Below are 24,481 nucleotides of genomic sequence, written 5' to 3'. Positions count from 1 at the left end.
TCATGGGTTTGTAAGGACGGAGAAGAGCAGACAGGTATGAGGGAGCAAGGTTATTTAGAGCTGTGCAAGTGAGAAGAAGTATTTTGAAATGAATCCTGTACTTTATGGGGAGCCAGTGAAGATGTTGGAGAACAGGTGTGATGTGTTGGTGAGAGCGAGTGTGAGTGAGAAGACGGGCAGCAGAGTTCTGAACAATATGAAGTCTATGGACAGAGGACGCCAAAGCTAATGAGGACAGAGGACAGAGGATGCCAAAGAGAAGAGAGTTGCAGGATTTCAGCAGCAGATTGAGAATGAGATGACCTGAGTTTGGCAATATTAGGCAAATGAAAATATGACGTTTTGATTATAGAACTGAAGTGAAAGAGTTGAATCAAGGATGACACCCAGATTACGAAACAGGGAGATACACTTGAATTATCAATGGAGAGAGAAAGGGAACCTACTTGTTTGAGAATTGATTTGGAAGCGATTAGCAAGAGTTCAGTCTTGTCACTATTTAACATGAGAAAGTTGTGATTCATCCATTTCCTGATTTCTGATAAACAGGTTTCTAAGTGGGTAAGAGGTGGATTTTTAATAGATTTAGTAGTAAAAGAAATCTGGATGTCAACTGCATAGTAGCGAAAGTCAAGATTAAAATGATGCGAGATATGACCAAGGGGAAGCATGTAAACAATGAAAAGACCCAAATGACTGATCTTTGAGGTACCCCTTGAGTAACAGATGTGTAAGAATTGTGACCAGAATTCTGTCAGTTAGATAAGAAGTGAACCAATCCAGGGTGTAACCATTGATGCCCAGCTCTCGCAGCCTGGATAGAAGATTGGGGAGACTTACTGTTTTAAACGATGCACTTATAATAAAAGGATAGAGAGAGACAGAATCCACAGCTAAAAGAAAATCATTCAGTAATTTATTAAGGCAGATTCAGTGTTGTCGAAGGGACTAGCGACAGTGCATTCTAGGACTTTGACCAGAAAAGGAACATTAGAGATAGTATGGAAGTTAACTAGAGCCAGAGGATCCAAACCAGGTTTTTTGAGTAGAGGAGTGACTGCAGCGATTTTTTAGGTAGATAGAACCTGACCAGTACGCAGTGACTGATGCAAATCTTAATTGAAAACTGGGGAAGCTGCAGCCACTATGGCACAAAACTCCGGTACGCTCTTCTTGATGGGCTCAGAGCTATTTCATCTTTGAACATCTTCTTTACCTTCAAAATGAATCTAAAGATATTTTAATTTCTATCATGGATATCCCAAGGACTGATTAACAGCTTAGAGGTTGGTATTACTTCAAAGCAGGATATTATCAAGTCACGTTTGCTGTTCAGTAGATGAAAGTGTCAATTTTTTAAGTTTTAAAATTTGCTAGCACTGAGTAAACTAAGAATTGATTAACTTGGAGTTCTTCCTCACCTAGGGTGCCAGAAAACTTCAGACTCATGGTATAATCTTTCTTTTAATTGTTAAATTATTTGTTAATTTTTGTTTTATAACAACTATGAATCTTTTTAATCATGTCTATTCTTTTATTGTGCTACTTTGATTGTTACACTGTTTACCTTTACTTATTTTCTTAAATATATTTATATTATTTTGGCATTATAAGTCTCTGTAAATCAGACCTCCCAGCAGATACCCACTGTATTCAGCAGTTTGTTTAATGCATTCACATGATTATTTTGTTACATCAAATAAAAACACACCAAATGAATAATAATAAAATACAAAATCTTTATTAAACCATTATATGCGGAATATATAATTGGTAAGTTTACATTTTGAGTGGATTTATACAGTACATGACCACAATCTCCAGCTATATATATTTCCTTAAATTCACATATATTTTATAGCTATGAATTTCCAGTGTTACCATGAATTCATGCAAATGCTAAAGGTGTATAAAGTTGTGTAAATGTTCATAATTGCTGACATGACTGACACACAAAAATGGTAAAAACAATATAATATAGCAATCATATGCATTGAATCATTTGAATAGAAACCTGAAAATCAAAAATGCTTTTTGTTCATATCAAGCTTAAAACTGTTGCTCCACCAAATCAGGTGAGCAGACAAAACATCAACAGCATATAATATGGCATCAATACAAAATACAACACAGGTAATTGTGAATAATGCAATAGAAGATGTAAATCATAAAGTACAAAAGTATGAATCTTGATTTGGAATCTACGATTTGGTACACAATGCTTCAGGAAAAACAAATGAAATGCATAACTATAATGACCTCAAGCTTGATTTTGGCTCATGATAGAGAGAGAGAGAGAGAGAGAGAACAACACACTTTAAACAACCATTCTGAAAATGAAGGAAGGATAGACAATAGTTCAATAATTGTAAATTTTTGTGCGAAAGAAAAAACAAAAATAAAACAAAGAAATCCCAAACAACATGTAAAATTATTTTATCTTTTAAGAAGTGCAATAAAAATAAAAGATTCACTATTACATTTGGCTGAATGAAAGCGCTAGAAGCGTTTAAAAAAAAAAAGCTTCTCAATTTACTGACATACCTCACTATGAGGCAACAACATTCAAGCTCACAATACAGCACATGAAAAGGCTGGAGTTCAAGTTAAATCTGAACTGTAACTAAAGGATTTGAGGAATGCTATGCCATTGTTAACTCTGAATTTGCTTTGAAGGACCAACTTTGAAAACATACACTACGTGCCCAAATGTTTGGAGACACCATTATAAAAATGATTTCAGCTGCTTAAAAGGTGCACACACTGTGGACACAGATGTTCAAATGTGCACTTGCCGTTTGTATATTCGCAGAAAAGCATGAAACAAAATGTGAGTCAAAATTCACCATACTCAATGCAGTGTTGGTTTGATGGAAAGAACTCCACCTGCCCCCAATTCTCTGAGTTGATTTGGAGCAGCATTTAAAATCCAGAGCTAATGATCCAACATCAGAAGCTGACCTCAATCCAGTCCTTGTGCCATCAAATTACAACATTTAGTGTAATGCCTTCTCTTGAAGTAGGTGTTACTGCAGCAAATGAGGGGACAAAACTACCACATAATAACCATATTTTCAGATGAAATATTGGATGAGCAGGTGTCTGCAAATGTTTGGCCAAGTAGTATAATGTTGCTAATACATTATGTGGAAGTACAAAGGTTTAGCATGGAAAAACTGGACGACGCATTTTGCTGAATTAAAGCTTTTCCCAAGTCCTCCATCAAATGAATGATCCAATCAGGAGAGCAGCACATAAGCAAAAGACGTTTCTGCAGCCATGAGCACATGCAATAGTTCAGAGATCTGTGAAAAACCAACAATGTTAAAAAATAATGACTGTATCACACTGTAGGCGGTATCAATTGTTTTATACAAATTTCTATAAGAGTTACAGCATCAAACTTCATTCTTTGCAAATATAAAAAACCCCAAGTGTATTATTTGTTTGAACTATATTAAGTTGTGCAGATAACATGCAAAACTACTGCATTAAGATTTTCACACAAAGTTAAGACAAGGTTGTGTACAATTAGAATCATTTCAACAACATATACTGCATAGGGCTACAGCCTCTGTTTAAGTGCCTCTTCAGAATGAGATATATGACACACTTGTAAATTCATTGTGAAAATGTTTACAAAAAGAATCTATCGCTCTTTATATTCACCCATTTTAAATCACCGTTTCAGCAGAAACTTTGGCAACAAGGGTTAAGACTTTGTTAGCAGCATCACAATGCATTGAATTCTTACCCCAGAGCAAGGTAAATATGCCACATGTGGTCAAAAAGCAAAAAGACTGAATCCCATTACATAGCCTTTTTGTCCATCTCAAACTTCGAAATCCACAGTATTCCTCACTGAAGCACAACTGTTCTAACTCTTAACATTTAGAAAATAACAACAACGTCCCTAAATGTAGAATACAATGAACACATTATCAATGTATTTAATGGCAAGCCGAAAAAGTACACTGTAAAAAAGATGTAGCACAACAAATACTCAATGTTCTACTTAAAAGTGTCAGCGTATCCAGGCATAATACTATGTCTTCAAAAAGTTTGTTCTTTCAGTATTGAATAGAGACTGAAAACAAAGAGAAATTTGTTTGGATATTGAATTGTACAATAACATCTCCCAATGGCCACATATTACCTATACAGCTTAAAGCAGGGGAGGAGAGAGAACATCAGAAAAACAGCAACATCAAAACTCATGAGTATAAGGCATTAGCATTCTTGCATATTGCATTTTAAACCATGTTTTACATAAACTGCACCGTGCAGGGTTATGATTGCATAATGCATTATGGCACATCCATAAGTCATCAAAAGGATTTTGCTCCCGCCAAAAAGATGATACAGACTAAACTTTTGCTCTTGGAGCAACCCTTTCGAATTTGCTAAAAAAAAAACCCTCTTGAAAAGAGAACATTTTACATCTAAATAATGTGGCAAAATATTGTCTCTTTGCACTTAAACGAAGGACTAATAGCATTTAATACATGCTACAACAATCATGTGCCTTGCGTTTATTCAAGAGTAATATAAAATAAACGGTTCTTAAAAAGCGGAAAACGGAATAAATCGTTGTTAAAACAAAATAAAAAAAAAAACCCACAAGCTTAAACTGTGCATATTTATGCAGAATATTGTAACTAGATATTTTGAGATTAACAACTGAAAATAGCCAAAGCTCCAGAAAATGTCATATTTAATTTCTCTGTGTCTACATTATCAAACAATAAGTGCTTTCTTATTCTTTGGAGCATCAAATCACATGAAATGACAAAAAACATTCCAGAATAATCGTAGGTGTGCAAGTGCCATTGCCCTGCAAAGGCATTCCTACTATTTTTAATAGGATGAAAAATACAGCTGGCCAGGCCATTGTAGCAGCAGGGCCAATGTCATATTGGCCAATCACATAATAGCCCCAGACCAGCTCATGTCCACCGAGATGGCTTTTGTTTTGGAATATTATTGGCTGAAGAGCAAGCTCAGATCAATCAAATATCAGGATAAAACTCTGAATTCACATCCATCATGTTCAACACAGGCTTTTGTTCGGAGTTGGACATTCTGCTCAGCACTTCTGCAGAGAGCGTGTAGCTGTTCCCTGACTTCTCCTCAAACCAGCTGTCCAGTGGCCTCTTGCCATCAAAGCTGGCAATAGATGGCCCATTCACAGCCAGGGTCAGCAGGTCATTCACCTGCTCCAGTGCTAGCCTGGAGTGGTTGTTCCTTCGCACCTTGTGTAAAGATCCTCGTCCCTTTTCACAACAGGCAGTTGATGTTGGCAGGACCCTGACCAACTGCAGAATTTGATTCAGCAAAGGAAAGCGCTGTTTATATCTGCAGATATGACTCATCACTTCCTTAAAACTGTTCATGCTATAGTAGTCTGCTTTGAGATCCCTCCATTCTCCTATCAGGCTTCCTCGCACATCTGTTCTGTCATGGGAAAGCTCACAACTGGATGAGGGAACCGTCTCTAGATGGTCCAAGATGAGCAGGATCTCTTCCTCCCCATACGTTCGAAGGTCATCCCTATTGCGTGGCCATGAAGCTAGATCAAGAATCTTGCAAGCCTGCACAACAGAACGGCTGCGTTGGTCAAAGCGCTGGGAGAGAATGCCCTGGCTCCGCTGACAGATTTTTTCTCTGATGGACTGGAACTTGGATTCTGCCACCCGCAGGTTCTTTAAATCCACACCATTGAAGCTCTCTCGAAAATTTTCCTCAAACTCCTGCAAGTACTCTCCTGGAGAATCAACAAGCTGGCCAATCTCATGAATTGCCTCCTCAATCTTTGCATCCACTTGGGACACTAGAAGATAGTCTCCTTGAAAGACAAAGGCAAGGCGTGAGAGAACAGCAATGATATCCAAGAGAAAATAGATCAGCTTGACAGACTGGTAATCCATAAGAAACTGCAAGAGCGATAGAGCAATGGCTGATGCATCTGCCCTCTGGGTTTGACCGCTGATGCTCTTAAGATGGGTAACTACTTCGAGATAGTCTTTGATGAGGGCATTCAGGACATTAGGCTCCCCTATGATCCACCGGACTGCTCTTATATCCCCAAGGAACTCTGTCTCCTCTGACAAAGTAGGAGCTGTTGATCTCAGCTCAGCCATCATACGAGGGGAATATCTGTAGAAGCTCAATAATTGCTTCAAGTTGTTCTCCAAATCATCTAAGCATGCGAGTTCCTTCCCACATATGGCATCCAGTATTTCCAGATGGGGACGATGGATCATAACCGGTAGATACAAGACATAGGGGATGCTCTTCCGTAGGGTTACATACAGGTTTGCCCGAAGGCCAGAAGAGATGTTAGACCCATCGATTCCCAGGCCAACCACTATCATGTCTTGGAACCTCAAGCCCAGGACACCAAAGGCACGATCAACTGCCTGGAGATAGCCATCTACAGTTCCACCACTCAGCCTCTGTAATGAAAGAAACTCTGTAGCAGGTGGGCCATCTGCAGTGATAAACTGCACATAAACTGCGACTGTGTCTGCCAGTAAATCATCATTTTGGCCATCCATAATTACCCCAAGGAAGGGTGAGAGGCGGATCTTCTCTGCCAAGTCCTCTTTGAATGCTCGAGCAATGTGGTGGATAAGAATTTGGCAGTCGCTCTCATTCATGTACTGATCAACTACTTTCAGTTCACACTTCTTCAGCAGCTCTGCCAATGGACGAAGGTCAGAATAAGGCCGTCCTTCTACCGCAAGATGGTAGGCTGCATTGAAGAGTGTCATCATATTTCGGCACATCTCCTCCGTCTTCTCAGGATGCATGCGTAACTTGTACAATTGTAGACACTTCTTGTGCAGGTTGCTCTGACTGTGTAGCTTAATGGTATGAATTTTGAACTGCTTTGAGCCAATGATGAAAGCAGAGGTTCTTGATGATTGTACCGTATACTGCCGACAAACATGGCACCACATCTCATTCAATGTTGGAGAATAACGCAAGAACCAGAACTTCTTTAGCCACTCTTGCTTGAAGCGGCGAATCCGTCTGCCTGGACCAACAGACAGTTTTGAAGAATCATCTGCAGCTACCATCATGTCAGCAACTATGGACTCGTCTGCGGAGTCAACATCCTGATCATCTTCTTCCAACACAACTGGGATGGGTGTCATGGCCTCCACTGCTGCAAAGCAATAGAAATAAATGTTTACTTTTACTGACAGATATATTCCCGTCATTTTCCTGTGGCAATTTCTTTACAAATACACAAACAAAACTGAATTCAACACCATTTAGAGCAGAAAACCTCATAATCACTAATAAATTTAGTCTCTTCTTTTAATTAAATACGATTTTCAGATTATCAGAAACAATGTACTATCAATAATAGGCCCTTACATAACATGCTATCAATAATCAGACAGTAAAATAAGAAGACAATGTTTCTTTTTTCAAGTATTTAATAAACAGTTTAAGAGACAACAGACAACCAGGACTCTAATGGAAACATGATTAAGGATTTGAGAGACCCAAGACAGGAATCTAGATAAGAATTCAAGAAGTATCTTATCATATGTACAACTGCACATTTGAGTGAGGTTTCAGCAGAAACCTGAGACAGCATGACATCAATCCACAGCTTATTCCACAGCTCTCGCCCAGGTGAAAACCTACCTCTGAGGTCATCACTGGGCAGGGGCTCAGTTGGGGCCAATGACTCAATCTGCTCATGTTGTTTAAAACGGAGTAGCTCTGCCTCCAATTCACGTATCCGTCTCTTCAGTCTCACACAGTTTGGGCAGAAAGATGTGGATGGGCCATCATTAGTCATAATGGGCTCTTCCTCTGCATTCTCCATTTTGATATATCTTTCTTCATGGCTTTCTTTCTGCTCCACCGAGGCCAGTCCAGAGGCCTCAAGAGGCACTTTACTTTCTGTCTGGCCAAGTACTGACTCTGCTACATGATGTGAAAATGGACTGGATTGGTTGAACACGTTGCTGACTTGTGTCCTTGCTCTTGGTAATGACAAAGTGCTGTTGAGAGGATTGTCTCGGCTTTGTCCTGCTTCCAGCGATGCCTCTAGTACTTCTTTGAATATGAGATCAATCTTCTTCTTCTTGGCCTGAGGCTGGCCTTCTGCCTCATCATTCCCATGCTTGCTGAGGGTCCTTCTACCATGAAGGGCTGAGCAGAGAACTGGGCCTTGAGCTTTGTCTTGGGGTTGGGTGATGTCTTCTGAATTTAATCCTATAAACCAAGACGTGTTTGTAAGTGAGAAAGATATTGCATCACTTGTCACGTGAAAACAAAGGTGACTAAGAATATAATATGAAATCGGAAGAAAAATACGATAAAAGCAATATGACTGAAAAAATTCAAACTGTTTTACTTACCTGAAAAACCACTGCTGGTAAACGGCCAGGAACATATCCTCTGTGACAGTTTATTTGTTGACAAATGCTGTTAACGCTCACCTTACAAACACCTTTAAATACCTGGATTATTTTTAGGAAGGGTGAACTGTTCTTTAATTTGATTTTCTACTCATTAATTTGCATAGTTTAATACAATCATGGCAGTTTATTCACTGAGCTATAAAAATTAACCTGCAATGCAACTTTACTAATCTAGACTGCAAGCAGCTACTTTCACCCATGACTCTTATTACTAGCTGCAAAAAAAAAAAAAAAAAAAAAAAAAAAAAAAAAAAAAAAAAAAAAAAAACAGTCCTCAGAAAGTCCTTAGATAACATTTGCTCTATTCCATTTGTCCAACTGAGAACATTTAAGCAGGCACAGAAGCAGGTATCTCACCAGTGTCTAAGTTGTGGTCAATGCTGTTCTGGGACACACTCTGTAGTCGTTTCATGTAGTCATCGCTGTACCACACACGCAGTCTCTCCCTCACTGCCAGTCTGCGACACACACGAAAGTAAATGTGTTCGCCGTGCTGGAATGCACTCAAGTTTCTCTCACTTTCCTCTGAGGACATTCGAATATATCTGAAAAAACATACATAGAGTCAGCTTACTTAAAAGGGAGGACACCTGCATCTAAATCCACTTTTAATTTATAGGGAGAAACAGGACTTTGATCTCACCTCATCCAGTTGGCTACAGATTCATCACTGCCATCAATAGATTTGTATGTGTTGTCCTCATTAACAATCTAAAAGAAATGAAAGATATGTTGAAAATGTAAAGGAAATCTAGACATAAGATCTAATAAGTTCAGAATGTGCAAAACTGGATGTCCAACAGACCATCCAGGAGTGCATTCCTGATGGTTTGTCCTGGGATATCAGTTGGCCTTGGTAAGGGCCGAATAGCGCTCCCTTGGGAATATTCTCATCCATGCAGCAAACATCCACATCTTGGCCCTCTTTAATGATTTCTATGCCTGAAGGTACAGTGAGAGCCGCGTGATCTGGTTCACCCAAAGCAACCGGAGTATCAGGTACAAACACAGGGGGACCGTGGTTTGGGCATTCCTCCAGGAAATACTCCTTACATTCTTCACAGACTACAGGAAAACAACAACAAAGCATCTTCATTTATGAAAGTTCATGTTTTGCAGATATGTTTCATTAAATGGAAAAGTTTGCAATAAAGATATACTGTTCTTTTGAGGACATAATACCTACACCAGAAGTCAACGTTTGGTTGCCCCACATCAGCACAACGCTCATGGTTAACTTTTAATTTCTTGTTTGGTTCCTCAGAAAAAACGTCACCGACGACTCTGAAAAATGACACAGAATGTCAGTCATCCAAACAGTCCAAGTGACATGAAAAAATAAATATAAAAATACATAAATAAAAGATGGTGTAGTCCGGTTTCATAACTGCAGACATTTTTACCCCAACTCCAAAGAGATGCTCTAGTGCTATTGTAAATGCTGGCTTGATAGTGCCTCTAAAGGCAGAGGAATGAGGGCCTTACAGAGGGCAAACTGTTATACACACAATATCTTAGTCATGCCCACTTAATTAATTATACTTACTTGTGTAGTTCAATTCAATATTTTGCTCAATAATTTTCAAGCATAAGCAAGTTTAATATAGAGTTACAACTATTTCACAAACGCTTTTAATAAACCGGTAAGAAAAACAGTGTTCCCACTGCAAACAGCATAAAATACTAAGTACTAAGATGAATCAAGTTACCCTGTGCTGCAGTCTGGCTCAGTTTCCATACATGGCTCAGTCTGATAAGTGACAGGGTCTGCCATGGTCAGTGCAGGCAGAGGGCCAGTCTCTGGGTGCCCTTTTCATGCAAACATCTTACAGCTGAGGAGAGAAAGTCAGAAGGTCAATCCACTGACGCACCTACTTTTAAAACTACATGAAAAGGAGTTCAATAAGTGTGACTGTGCCATTCTGTTATAATTTAAGTTATACTATAACTATATTTCTGACCGTACAGTCAAAACAGATGGATAGATTAGAGATGTTGTTCATCATATAATTTATTGAGTTATTTCTTAGCACTGCAGTGACACTGACATTGTGACAACATCCGGCCAGTGAAGATGATAAAAATGGACAATGAGTGTAGAACTAAGGAGGTTATCTTTATATCACTGGCTGGTGTATAGTGCTCTGTACACTAGTGTACAGTATGGTGTATACAGTCTGGCGTATAGTACTAGTGTAGAGTATAGAGTTCTCATGAGCAAAAATATGAGAGAAATGTTGCTTTTTTCCAGTAAATTAAATTTCATTACCTTTTGTCTTATGTGTTTTAGAACGTCTCTAATCTGTTTGTTGCACCACATGTCACATTAATAACTCTCTGTATTGTGATTTGCCTGTTTGCCAGATTGCATATGTTAAATGTCTGGACAATTAAAATTTGTTTCCCATCAGAGTTTGTCTAAAAATTAGGGGGGTCCTAATCAGTCAACAACAGGGTAAAAGGAGACTAACAGTATGAAAAGCAGCAAGTGGACTACACTTAGTCTTAACTGTAGTACTACAAAGTGCTTCTGTCTGGTCAGTGGAGCAGAGAGTCTGGACAATGAGTGCAGAAACAAGGAGGTGGTCACAATGTTATTGTTGACCGGTGTGTATAGTGGTCTTTTAACACGAAGTGTAAATACAGGATAGGCATTCCTAACCCAGGGAACATTCAGTTTAAAGGGGATATGTTTTGTGTGTGTGTGTGTGTGTTTTGGGGGGTGGGCATCACTATTTGAGTGCATTATCATATTAATTTGGGGATTTGGTGCCTACCAACACAGACTGATCTGAAACATCTGAAAACATTGGAAACAACGAGTCATTCTGATTTTGTGCTGTGTCTTAGATTAAAGGCACTTCATTGTGTTCCTGCCTCCTCTGCTGAGTTTCTTCAATCACAGTGCTGGACAAGGTTAAAAAGTACAAAACAGACACAAAATACAGAGAAATTAGTGTACTGATTAAATATGGTAAAAATGAGAGAGAAGGAAAAGAACCATTCGAAAGTTATTCAAAACTAGCATTTCTGCTCCTTGCTCTTCACACCTGGGCACCTCTATTTTGGTTCAGTCTCTCGTTCTCAACAGACACTAAAACTAGTTTTCTAAAAAGAGATTTTTAAATGGGTAAGGAAATGCTGTGTTGTTTGATCCTTGTGGCAGCTTGACCAAAGCATCATGTATTATGACCGCGGAGAACTGTATTAACATGTGGAAGAAAGGTTACAATTAATCCCATCACATAGAAATACTGTTTATCAAAAAGACATATGAACAAACACCACCACACACATTTTAACAAGATATTTCTTTTTATCTTGGAAAAAGCTCATATTCAGTAACGTTGGAGGAATGTGTTTTTTTCCCCCAGGTTGCTGATTAATTAGGCTACATTATAAATCTTATTAACCAACTGCATTTTTTAGTGCGCTCAGGTTTAATTTGACCATCTTGATAGTTCATATTCCTAAATGGAAGTGACCTGTATCTGTAATATGAACAAATCTGCCACTGAAATGGCATGCATAATATGTCCATGCATCTCAATCCCAAATGAATCTGTAAACATAAACGATGTAGATTTTTAAATAAATAACAGTTTTTACACTCAAGGACCCAAAGTTCAGGGCAGTTTCCCATAAACAGTAGTGTTAAGAGCATCTCAACAGGGAGTGTGTGTTCATTTAAGGGAGGGAAAAAATTAAAAAAAATCTGATTCTAATCATTTCTGCCTAGTAACGTGAACACAGCCTGAGTGTTTCAAAGGGTCCCAGTGTTACATGCTGCAGCTCGTGCCAAGGTGTGAGCGCATACTCAAAGGGAGATCTGGCTGAGTCAGTTCGACTAATAGAATTGAACTTTCTACTATGATGAACGCGGGGTTCCAGAACGCGATTTAAAAGTGGCGCTGGGCTGAAGTTCCGGGTGACCGCTCGGAACACCGCGGCGTTCCATGTTTACACCGTCCCCAAATTCCACTGTCCCTCGGTGTGAAAGTATTTGGGCGGGAGAGGCTGAGCGCTGATTGGCGGAGAGCGGCGTCGCTCAGCTGCTCTTTGCGCTGAGGAGAGTGAACGCAGCAAACTGGGTAGCGACGACGGTGCCTAAAAACCTCCAAAACTCCTATTTCTCCGACGGTTTCAGACTCCTGTCCGGGGACGGGCGACGTGGCGGAGGGTCCCAGGGCGTGTGCGGCGGTTGTGGTCAAGGGGCAGTGCGGTTTAAACCCACAGGCTCTCGTGCGCAGGCCACTGGCAATTCGCCTGGCGCTTTCGGAAGCCATTTTCATTGGCCATAGTGGCGAGTAAGAGAAACTCACCTTGTGGAGAAAAGGCAGCGGCTCTGCGGCGATCCGCCTTTACACAACAACCTCCGCCTCGGCCACAGAGCACGTAGCTCCGCGGCTCCTGAGCAGCCGCTCAATGCCACGGGGCCGGGGCGACGCAAAGTTTACCATCGCAAACATTTGTAACGAGTCAGCTGCTTCTCTCAGCTTTGACCACCATCTTTTTTATTACAGGAAATGACATGGAAAAACGGAAGAAAGCTGCGTTTATGGAGGAGAGGGGGCAACATGCGAAATGACTAGAAAGAGAAAGTTGACGCTCACACACGAAGCTGAGCTGGACGATTCCGAGAATGGCTTCCCCCTGCCTTAACTCCCCCGACAGTAATCTAGGGGAGAGGGTGTTCTTTAACTCCTCTGAATTTACAGGAAAGTTTCTCTCTACAGAAGGTGCTCTATGCAAACTGACCCTGATGTCTAACAGCGTGCACAGGTGCCAAGATTTTATCACTGCCCTCGAAAAAAACTAAAACCCCACCCCCATATGCAATTTCAGCCTCTATTCAAACGTGCAATAAAGTGTCCTTTGGACACTGATACACAAAGAACAACTTTCTCTAAAGAATTTTAAAACTTTTCAACACAGGGTCCTTTAGAAAATTGACATTATTATTACTGGGGGTAAATTTACCTGAGTGAAGTTTACAGAACTTTAATATAATATGAAGCTTTGAGGAGGGGAAAAAACGTCCACATGAAATGCACATTGCGTTTACAAAAAAACCAAAAAAAAACTACATTCTTGTAATCGGTAAGTAAAGCAAGGACTTGGTAGAAAAAAAAAAAAGCCCACCAAGGAAATGCATTTTTTTTGATAACCAAAATTTCCAGCACCCCAAAGTATTAAACAGTAGTATTTTGTCATTCAAAATATGTGAAAGGAGACAATTTCTTGCTCAATTTATTAACAAAATGATAAAATAAATAAATACAAATTGATCAAATGCTCCTAATATCAATTTCGTCTCATGTTCCCTACAGTATTTCTAAACACTGCATACAAACAACTCAGCACAGGCTCAAATACAGGAGAGAGGTAAGAGAACCAACTGATTCACTCACAAATGTCAGGCAAACGCACAAAGCAAGAGCTCTGTAAAAGAAATAAGTCAAAAAATAAACACACTCCTTTTTAAAATCATTATGAAAAAATACAAACAATTTTACAAATATTCATATTGTGTAATAAACAATTTACACATAGTTCAGCACACCAGGTGAACGGTTTAGTAATTACTCCGATCGCTACAATGCATCCTCTTTTGTGTTTCATTAGTGGAAGATGTTTTTTTTCTCCATTTTTCCTTTTTTGCACGCGTAAACAGAAGTCCTCCAATTTAACAGTTGATTGCAAATGAGGTAAAACACAAAACAGACACATACCCCCACACACGCACAGACAGACGACAGGGTGTACAACACCAGGGAAGATACAACTGTATAGATGAAATGTATCAGCAATACTAGAAGGCCACAGTCATGACTGAGTATAGTATAAATGAACGAAAACTACAATGAAACATGTCACTGAGGAAATATAATGCACATTTGAGAATATGTATTATTTAATCATTAAAAGGATAAAATTAATGAGATGTACATCTGGAATGAGTCTGCAAATGCTCCCATTTTATGCATAAATGTGGTCCCCTATTCTCACACAAACTTAAAACTTACGAAGACCCAAATTATACAGCATTAGATAAAAAAATAAAAGAGGGAAAACCAAACAAACAACAACAGCACAGTTTCACCTCTAACATGATGTGGTTAGCCTTTAGCAATAGCAAAAATGGACAGTGACTCAATGTTACTGATATGTATTTAAAATGCATATAAAAGAAGGCTTCCAAACAGCAAAATGTACATTTGCGTTCTCTTTGGGTAACTGACCATCACAAATGGGGCTGCCCAGCCCCACCCAAACCGTACACAGTCTAAACATTGGTCCACCTTCCTTTCGTCTTTATCCCTCTCTCAGTGATTCAAACTTAATATGGTTCAGTCATGATGCACTTGTACAGGCAGAACAGATTAAAAATATATGGTCCATCACAGCACAAGAAGTCCACCTTCCTTGAGGATTCTTGCCATGTAGCTGTTAAGAATATGGCTGATAAACTGTAAGCCCAAAAATATCGTTTTCAAAGGGTATTTGTTCCTCAAATGCAGAAAACTCTCAGTGTTCTTTAGAGACATACATCATGCATGTACATGTTTTTGTTTTGGAATCTTTCTGCCAGAAATGTGAAAAGAAAGAATGACAATCTGCATAAAAATCTTACAAAATAAAATCAAAATCAATTTTTTTAAAACTCTGACAAAACATTTATATAAAAAACTTGCATAAGAAGGTGTGTCATGTCGAACAGATTATGTATGTGATGTTTTGTTTGTTTCTAACTCTAGCCAGTCAACTTGCAGAATTTCTTTGATCATTCTCAAATTGCCTGAATTATGCAGGTTTTCAAATACCTGATTAACTCATGATTAACTCAAAGTCAGGAACAGGGAGGTGGGGGCGGTATGAACTGTAATGAAGTAGCTATAGGCAAAGAAACTATGGAACTGGTACAGGCACAAACTTACTTAAGTTACTGACATATAACCTTGTGAAAATACCTCAACCTTTGAAGATGATGAAAGTTTCAGAAACAAACAAAGGAATACTTTCACTGAACCTCGATAAAATTGTTATAAAGATGGGATATTTCACCACTGTCAAAATGACACTGAAGATTACAACTAATCCCTAGAGCCCAGTTCAGTTAGTAACATATGACCTGACAGTGAACTGTGAGAATATTACTCAGTGTACTTTTGCTAACCCAGGGCATCACTTCTGAAAGCGCATTAAAAAAAGAGAGATAAAATAAAATAAAACAAAAAATTAAAAGATATAAACGAACTAAAATATATGCGTTATACTCTTCAGTCATCACAACTGACTGTTAATGGAAGGGACTCATTTTGTAATTTCACAACATTACGAATGTTTCCTTGACATTTTGTGCAATTACTTTGATAAATACAATTTTTGTTCAGGGTTCTTAAAAACATAATAAATTGGGGGGGGGGAGACCTCTTAAGGCAATTCCATAGCTGAACATTTGTTCTCCAAAGGTACAATTTAAAAGGGAGCTGTGAGGAACACTAAAATAAGTCCAGACAGCCAGACAATATCTGACAGTCCATACTAGCAACACCAAAGTATATTCAATTTGCTTCTTTTATCAAATAAAAGTCACAGTCTGTAACTGTGCTTCTGTTCTGAAGCCTGAAGGAGGGCTTTGGCCAGAGTAAATGTCACTTCAGCTCATTTGTGGTAATTTAATGGTAACACAAGACAGGGACTATGGGGAGATTATACTGTATGTAAAAAAGGCACCTGTACAGGAAGGAGTTAAGTTGTTTTGTTTTGAAACATTGTCCTTTTGCACTCGTGATGCACTTGACAATGACAAGCTTGGAAGGCCATCAATTTAATGTCCTTTCAGGTTATATGAGTTTATACTATGATAACTGCTTGCCATGATATGAAAAAGTGTTACCTTTTTACACAGTCCTAGCTCATAAGGTAACAGTGTTAAAGGAATGCTCAAAGATGATCAATGTTTCACAGTAGACTGGAGAAACTGCAGCATGCTTTCAATGGTAGAGAAAAGCGATAAGAACAAGAGGGAATAAAAACAAGTCTGTTGACCTCATACTACACACTGTAAATAGCAAGTACACTATGTCATTTGGTTATATCTTAATGAAACAGTCTGAGTGAACTAGGCCTATCCTGCAGTAGCTGTGCACTGTAATTTACATGGTGTAATGAATAGAAGCACTTTTATTTAGTCCCCCACCCCCAACTTTTTTTTTTTTTTTAATCTTAAATGAGTCTGATATTTATTGTTCAAAAATATCCTTATGGTATGGTCTGTCAAAACAGATGACGTTCAAAAGAAGGGCTCAGGACAAACGTGAAGATATGTCAATTTGGAATGAAGTGATGTAAACATGTTTGAGGTGCCAAATGTGCAGTACCATGAAGAGGCAGGTCAACTCAGGACAACTAAGAGAATGAAATAGAATCAATGCAGAGGAGCTATTAGGTTATTTTGGGTCTATTATTTTGGTCTTGAGGATGGCAAAAAACAAAGGCTTATGGTGGCTAAGTACAAAGCCTTAAAGAGGATCACTCCATTTGCAAGGTAATTCAGCATCACAGCTTCATTACACGTTCTTCAAACCGAAGAAACGTTGGCAAGCACAATGATAAGGAACAGAAAGTTCATTCACTTTAAAATTTGCCATACCTAACAAAGTCTTTGAAGAAGTTTTTAGTGCGTTTGCTTTAATTATTTGCATTAAGCTTGTGCTTTAAATTCAGGGTTTTATGCCTTTGTCTTATTACTACATTTGGCTCAAACATCAAACCCTCAAGTTTAAGACAACAAATTGTGAAACATTATTATTGTTTATGTATGGTTAGAATCCAGGATGATGTAGGGAAACGGGTGGCAATATTTTTGTGGTTTCCTAGACTATACATAGCATATCCTAATGTAGCTATATTCTGGATTTAGAAAAAAAAAAATATTTGGCAGATTAGAATAATAAAAAAATAAACATTATGAAAACACTCATTATGCAATGCACCCTCTTTGTAAAAAAAGAGAGACACTTGCATAAATGATGCCATTTTAACACCTTCAATAACAAATTACTGTTTCAAGAAACAGAAAAGCACTTTTTTGTGAAGACTAGGAAGACCTGAATACATTTTCCTATAAAAAAAAAATACTCCTCAGACATGGACACGTTTTCTCCCCTCAAACAGTGAGCCTGTAATGTTTCACATGAAGGGTGCAATAAACACCAAGATCACTTTCACACTCCTACAAAAACCTGCCTCAGCAATCTACCTGCCTCTCTCTGGGTCGTTAGTCTGAGGTGTACTCATACAAGATATGGATCTTCACTAAGCCATATCATCTCAGTATGATGTGAAAACCAGGCTGCAGGTGGAGGTGGATGGACAGATGCTTTGTGACAGTCCTAATCAGTCCCAATTTAGTCTAACAAATGCCCGTGACTTTTGAAGCCTCGGTTCTCCACACCGTTGGAGAATACTGTTGCAACACGTCCTGCTAAGGAAAAGAAGCTTTTGGTTTGGGATGGGTCCTCTCAGGCCTGGCCGGAGACTTGCAGGGGTGAGCACAGCATGCAGTCTTTGGACATGTGTGACCTGCCACTCTCCTCCCAGAGAAAATAAAACTAAGAAACAACCTAAGAAACAATTCCCATGAGATTCAAGGGTAACTGTTGCAGGCACACACTGGTGTGATGTGATATATTAAACGATCTTCTTCCTTCATTATTACTAATTTAATTCTTTGTTGTTTATTCATTTTTTAAATAATCCACTAATTGGCATGACACTGTGTTATTAGCCCCCCTCCCCAACACCCACTATTTTGGGAGCAATTGTTAATAAGAACTTGACTAGTTCACCTTAGATGTAGAACAACTGTTGACACAGTCTCACCTTACACAAAAAAGAAAATAATTTTAAAAACCTTTGCGTGTATATATATTTATATATATATTTATATATATATATAGATTGGCAACTTGATGCACCAGTGCAGGGTGCATTAAAAGTTGTTTTAAATGTTTGTGAGAAGGATAACTGTACTTGGTAGATCTGACAAGGCTGGACATTATTTAGAGACTTCCACATTGTTGAGTGAAGCTGGCGAATGCTGCTGGGAGGGTTCTGAGGTTTTGTCGTTGTTGGTGCTGTTGCCATTTTTCGCATCCTCTGGTTGCTCAGCCTCCATACTGATGACTTCATCCATGCTACTGTTGGTAGCAGATGGAGTTGCAGTGTCAGGGGTATTTACAGCACTTTCCTCCTCTTGGCTCAGAACAGGACTGTCCAAGTCCATGGCCCCATTTGTTTTTACCTCTGTCATGTCCATTGGCTCCACCGTTTTCCCCACTGCTGTCTCATCACTTACTGCTGTCTTAGGGGTCTCTGACACCCCCAGTTCTACTGGCGCCGTCTCCGGAGTGACAGCAGTAGCTGACTCGGCCATCTCTCCCACTTCAGGTTCACCATGTATGTCTGGCACTGTGCCAGGAGCAGGAACATGAATGCTTGCAAGTTGCAGCAAGTTCTGTTCAGGCCCAGAAGCATTGGCACATGCGTGTGCAATGGGCTCCTTGGGCTCCTGGGGTTTGTCACTCTTGATCTCTGTGTTGCTAATCAGGGATGCCTCCACCTCCATAGGTTGAGACAGGTTAAAGCTGTGAATGAGGCGCACCAAGTGTTTCACTTTTTCCAGCGATCCCTGCATTTCTTTCTGCCGGGCCAGAATGCTGTTCTTGGTCTCCATGCATTTCTTTGAGAAGGGAAAAGAAGATATGAAATTGACAACACTAGGAAATACCTGATCCAGAATTCACTAGTCTCATAAAGTTTCTTTGGTAATGTTAAAGGTGCATCTGAGATTTTACACAGTTATATATCATTATATGACTCATTTTAATGTAATGGTATAGAGGTGTTAAGGCATAATGAACAGAGAAAGAAGCCACACTTCTCTGTTTTAAGACCTTGTTTTCACCCCCAGAAGACATAGCTCCGACCTCTGGGAACTTGAGCCCTCCCCACATTTGTTTTGTCTTCCCCAATGAGACTAAACTGAATTTTACGATATGGAGAAGTTCACTAAGTTCTCCTGAAAGTCTCCAACAGGACTCTGAACTCCAGGTTATTCTCCAAGAAGTGCTCTCACAGGTCAGTGACTCCTCTCCCCACTGATGTGGGGTGATGGTGCACTGTGGAATACTACTTTCTCTTCTTCAGGAAAATTCCACATTAAAAACTTCTGTAAATTAAACTTGTAAAGTTACACATTGTATTGTTTTCATTCAGTGTGTTTATTTGCATTCAGAGCATTTTATTTACTTTTCTCAGTGTTACTCCCTCATGACGGTGAAGTGTGCTCACTCTCAGGCCACTGCTGCACTGCTTTCACACAGACTGAGAATGACTACATTCTGCGTCCAGACACTGAATCCACTGAGCAGAGTATCTACTCCTGTTCTCCCTGGACTTCTATATTCGTGTTGGTTTGTGTCCTTTGTGTCAGTGCTTGTGGACCTCTGGAAGTGCTTTGAGTGATGGAAAAATACCAAGTAAATATGATTTTTTAAAAAATATTATATTTTATGTCTGTTTTCTTGAGTGACTGGCATGTTAGCTGTTATGGATATTGTGATTTTGTTGTGGGTGAGTCAGTGTGACATTTTCAGCTTTTACTCTCAGCAACGAGAAGTTAAGACAGGAGGTGTGGTTGAGGCGGGAAAGAGTGGGAGGCAGAAGAGAAGGGCAACGCAGAATTACCATTTATGTTTGCCTCTGAGATGCTAGTACAGCATCTGCTGAGAAAATCTCGAATAGGGCAGCTTTAAATAAGGGGCATAACTAATCATATTTATTAATGATTCTTTTGTTTGACATTTTAAAACAAACAATGCACAAATTGTTAAATAATGTGGTAATATACATAATATATTTTTACAGGTGTATACCGTTATAGAGTTGCTGAGTTGTTTGACTCTTTGTTCCAGTTGCTCTCGCTCCAGTTTGAGCTCAGCACTCCACTTCATCAACTTCTGCTTCTCTTCTTCTTTTGCTAATGAATACAAATAAATATATGTTTTCATATTAAAGATTTTAACACACAATAGATTGTCCAAATATTGGCTGTACAAAGAAAACCATGTATCTCCATTTTTGTAGATTTTAGTTTATTACATCATTTCAACAAAGCAGTTGTCCTTAACATTGTGTGAAAATGAATGGACGAATAAAGATTCTCAAAATGACTTGGAGTTAAATCTTTTACATTGACTTCCATTGAAAGTTAGTAAGGTTTTTTGTTTCCTGAACAAGAACTTTGCCAAAACAAAGAACAGGTGTACAAATATGCTTCAAGTAATGTGTATCCTCCATACTTTCCTTCTAAACAGAAATGAACAACTTCCATTACGTTCATAGAATACATATGCACTGGAATGTTATTTCTAATCATTTGCTTTCAAAAGTATATTTATATTCTTTATATTCTTTTTTTATATTCTCACTGCTTTATGAAAAGTAACTTTTAATAATATCAACTGGAATCAAACTTTTACCTTCTTTATATGCAATGTAAGAGTGCACAATTGCCAAGGTGCCAGGCCATGGAATCGCCTCTTCTTTCTTCAGTATCTGAAAAGGAATATGTTATTAACACTGTTGCAGCACTGGATAAAGCTGACCTTTGGGACATACAAACACAGTGCCCCCTCCCCAGTGACTGCAAATGATGCATTAATGAACAACATAAAGTGTTCAATGAGAGTGTGCCAGCTGCCATTTCCATTTATGTGGTGAGTGAAATAAAAGGAAAATAATTAATCAGACAATATGAAAGCTTACAAAAGAGAAAACAGCCTTATTTTTGTTGTGCTTTGGGGCAAATAGTTGTATTAATTAGGGAGAGGACAGGTCCTCTTAGATTAACTGATTATGTTACTGTCCTTATGTGCCTGCGAACCTGAGATTACGGTAGCAGAAATTGCTCCAGGGAGTTTGGGGCTCTTTGTAGCAGAGTGGTGTGCTTTACCTGGTCTTGACATTTAGGACAGATCCACATGCCCTTGGGAATGTTTTTGAGGGGTGGGTCCAGGCAGTCAAGGTGGTAGACGCGTGAGCATGTGTCACACATAAGCAACTGGCCACTGCGTCTACACACAGTGCAGAAGTCCTCATGGATGTCTCCCTGTTAGGAAGAATGGCACGGGTCAGTACCACTGGCCCTTGGTGCCGGACCAACTATTCGAGGTTGGGGAAGGTCAGGTAGGCAAGGCAGGATGGGACAGCTTTTGGGTAATTAAACATCTATTTTTATGATCTTTTTATTATTACTAATCTTGAATAAGATTTACATTAATTATAGCACAGATGTGCATTATATTGCTATTACTGTAGTAATAATAACAACAATAATAACAGCAACAACAATAACAACAACAACAACCACCACAACTACAGGTCTGATGCTGACCCCCTTAATATGATGTAAATAATTAACCTGAAAAGGCTAGGGGCTTAAAATTTAACACGTTGAATCACTATCAAAGAAATCATATTCTTCTGTCCAGTGGGGGAGACAAAACACTAAGACTGTTTACTTTGTAAGGCTGTTGGCTCCATTGAGATGAAATAACATAAAGACATGGATGGTGTTCATGGAGGTCAATCTGCTTCCATAAATGGCAGGAGCAGTAAGTAGTAAGACCTTGTGCAGTATAGTGTTAAATCTACACCACTTTAGTACAGTATGAAAAGGGTCAATGTAATAAGAGGAGTAGGGGCCTCCAACATGTATTTACAGTGCTCTAGAGCAGAGTGAAATGTGGGGTAACCTCTCCGGCTACTTACATCCCCGGAGCTGGGGCTGGGCTGAGGGAGAGTGTGGGTGTGAACAGGGAGGGGGATGCCCCCGATTTCGGGCCGCTCGGCGGCTGGGGAGGCAGGGTGACTGCTGGATGGGGAGAGCAGGGGGTGGCAGCCCAGCTCCGGCCCCGCCGCACTGCTGCTGTATTTGGGAGGGCGACCTGGGTGAAATGAGACAGACAAGAAAAGGAAAACCAAACAAAACAAAAAACAAACAAAAAAAAACACAACAAACAACAACAACAAAAAAAAAAAAAAAACAGGAAAAAGATGGAAGGGGTGGGGGGAACAAAACAAAAACAAAAAGATGAAATAAAACCGATGACATATATTGGTTGCAACATACCTTTGAAAGGGGGTCCTCATTGGCTAGCATGAAAATGGAGGAATGACAGAAAGCATAATAGGGAGAGGAGGGCACAGAAAGCATTTAGTGCACCAGACAACAGCAGCATGCAGGGAGTTAGAGCAGAGTACGTTAGAGCACAGAGAGAGCTTAGCTACAATACACTAATTTCCTTCCTTCCTTTGTTCTTGTGTAGATTTCAAGACTGAATCGCTGTGTGACTTACAGCAAACAATAGAGCTCCAGTCTCTTTCTGAGAAACAATGTCAAATGGGTTTGATAAGAATCAAAGAACACAATCCTATCCAATCAATAGGGACCCTTGTTTAATTCTAGAGTTAGGTGCCACGGAATTTTGTCTGTCTTTTTTTTCCTCCCAGTATAAACTTGTGACTCCATTATAGGGCCTGCCAGTTAAAACCTACACTTCATTCAGGGTGACCCTCAGTCATACTTCTGTCACTCACACATCTGGAAGAATATTTATGCAGTCTAGATTAAAAGAAAAATCTGCAGTAGTACCCTCTTTTTCTGGAAATGCTAATTTATTGCCAGTTACACAGAATCAATCTTGTTTGGGTGTCGCAAACAAACTAAAGCAGAGCAGGTTTATAAGTGCTGATAGAGCACACAAATTAAGGATTACTATTCTGGTCATCAGCACAAAACTATTTAGTTTGCAAACATGTGAAAGGAGGAGGGTGGTTAGGGTGGTTACAAGACAATACAAGTTTGACAAGAGCACAAGTGTAGAAAAGTTTTTCAGAGCTAAAAATACTGCAGTAACAAACCTCTCTTTCTTGTTCCTTGATGTAGTGGAGTGTTCAGATAGGTGACAGCACTCTTTTTCCTCTACGGGGATAAAAGTTGATAAACAATTAGGATGAACATTTATAAAGCCACAACATGACTTTCTTCATCAGGAGCAGGTAGTCTTCACAAATCCACCATATAAAGTTTTGAAGGAAATATAAACCCCAAGACATTTTTCCTATTAACAGATGAAAGGTATTATTTTTAATAGTAAAATATACAAGGTTCTTTTATAATGTTTAAATTTATTGCAAAATTGTTCAAAAACATTTAATTGTGGTCAGTTTTGCCTCTTCATCACCACTCCATTTTTCCTATTAGAAACACTATACCAAAATACAGTGATGTCACAGTATGAAAAATAATGAGCCAGTGTCCTTGCTCCATCCCACAGCTCCCTGACAATGACCCACATGTTTTTCTTCTAGACATAGTAAGAAAATACTCCCTTGTGCTGTACCTGTTTTTTTCTTATTATGATTTTTTTTTTTTTTTTAGTTTTAAACAGTGTTTCCTTACATTAAATTGTTTTATTCTATAGTTATTTGTTCTCAGTGTGTTTGTATTTTGCAAATACTGTTAATGGCTTTTATAAGTATGCTTGACTGACTTTTTGAAATGTGCATGTGTAACAACGGGTGGGGACAGAGTCCTTGCCATTTTCAGGCTCTTAGGAAAAGCCTTGTGTCCTTTATTAGGCAGTATCACATGACATGTTGCATGAAAACGGAAGCTTACATTTTATAGCATTTTTATTTTAAACACAGTACATTACTCACAAATTACTAAATTATTTTTATATATGCACTTTGTACCCACATGAATGACTGCCTTTCTATTACTGAAATATCAGCAAAGCTTGTGACAAATGATTTGTAGCCGATTGTGTTCAAACAAAATAAAGGCTTGCTTGTTTTTGTTAACCATATAAATTCCTCTGGTCATTTATCTAAATGTAGATAAAGAGCATTTCTTTTTAGCTAGAGATGTGGAGACAGGAAGCTTTTTGTCCTTAATGAAG

At 39.0% G+C, this 24,481-nt stretch overlaps 2 protein-coding genes across 8 annotated transcripts in view; both read right to left on the bottom strand.

The window, feature by feature from the left end:
- Window positions 1–1,754: 1,754 nt before the first annotated feature.
- On the bottom strand, window positions 1,755–13,216 carry prdm11 (PR domain containing 11). Of its 5 annotated transcripts, XM_066669546.1 has the most exons (9): window positions 12,770–13,216; window positions 11,225–11,354; window positions 10,157–10,279; window positions 9,634–9,731; window positions 9,253–9,512; window positions 9,091–9,158; window positions 8,805–8,992; window positions 7,663–8,238; window positions 1,755–7,171 (listed from the first exon to the last, which is right to left on the bottom strand). In XM_066669546.1, exons 3-9 carry the CDS (start codon window positions 10,219–10,221, stop codon window positions 5,010–5,012), a joined length of 3,417 nt encoding a protein of 1,138 aa, XP_066525643.1. In that variant the 5' UTR covers window positions 10,222–10,279; window positions 11,225–11,354; window positions 12,770–13,216; the 3' UTR covers window positions 1,755–5,009. The 5 variants fall into 5 exon arrangements, with proteins under 5 accessions (XP_066525643.1, XP_066525642.1, XP_066525645.1 ...); XM_066669545.1 differs by lacking the exon at window positions 11,225–11,354; XM_066669548.1 differs by lacking the exon at window positions 11,225–11,354 and having other exon boundaries at window positions 1,755–7,168.
- A 477-nt stretch (window positions 13,217–13,693) lies between these two features.
- Window positions 13,694–24,481, bottom strand: part of phf21ab (PHD finger protein 21Ab) — a 28,712-nt gene continuing 17,924 nt past the window's right edge. For all 3 annotated transcript variants that reach the window (XM_066669550.1, XM_066669551.1, XM_066669553.1), the window contains 6 exons: window positions 23,439–23,499; window positions 22,287–22,462; window positions 21,469–21,624; window positions 20,996–21,071; window positions 20,390–20,493; window positions 13,694–19,194 (listed from right to left, as the gene is read on the bottom strand). In XM_066669550.1, the coding sequence (XP_066525647.1) occupies window positions 18,511–19,194; window positions 20,390–20,493; window positions 20,996–21,071; window positions 21,469–21,624; window positions 22,287–22,462; window positions 23,439–23,499 (1,257 nt within the window). In that variant the 3' untranslated portion in view covers window positions 13,694–18,510. The remainder of the gene's footprint in view (window positions 19,195–20,389; window positions 20,494–20,995; window positions 21,072–21,468; window positions 21,625–22,286; window positions 22,463–23,438; window positions 23,500–24,481) is intronic.

Source organism: Hoplias malabaricus, chromosome 4 (assembly GCF_029633855.1).
Source record: "Hoplias malabaricus isolate fHopMal1 chromosome 4, fHopMal1.hap1, whole genome shotgun sequence".
Taxonomy (NCBI): Eukaryota; Metazoa; Chordata; class Actinopteri; order Characiformes; family Erythrinidae; genus Hoplias; species Hoplias malabaricus.
The sequence above is the reverse complement of the archived record's forward strand: the minus strand, read 5'-3'. Positions and strand labels throughout refer to the sequence as shown.

Coding starts and splice junctions, on each gene's coding strand:
- prdm11 (XM_066669546.1), bottom strand. CDS start 10,221: ATGGCAGACCCTGTCACTTATCAGACTGAGCCATGTATGGAAACTGAG. Junction 9,159..9,252: donor CAGGAATGCACTCCTGGATG/GTCTGTTGGACA, acceptor CATTTCTTTTAG/ATTGTTAATGAGGACAACAC. Junction 7,172..7,662: donor GCCCAGTGATGACCTCAGAG/GTAGGTTTTCAC, acceptor ATTGCTTTGCAG/CAGTGGAGGCCATGACACCC.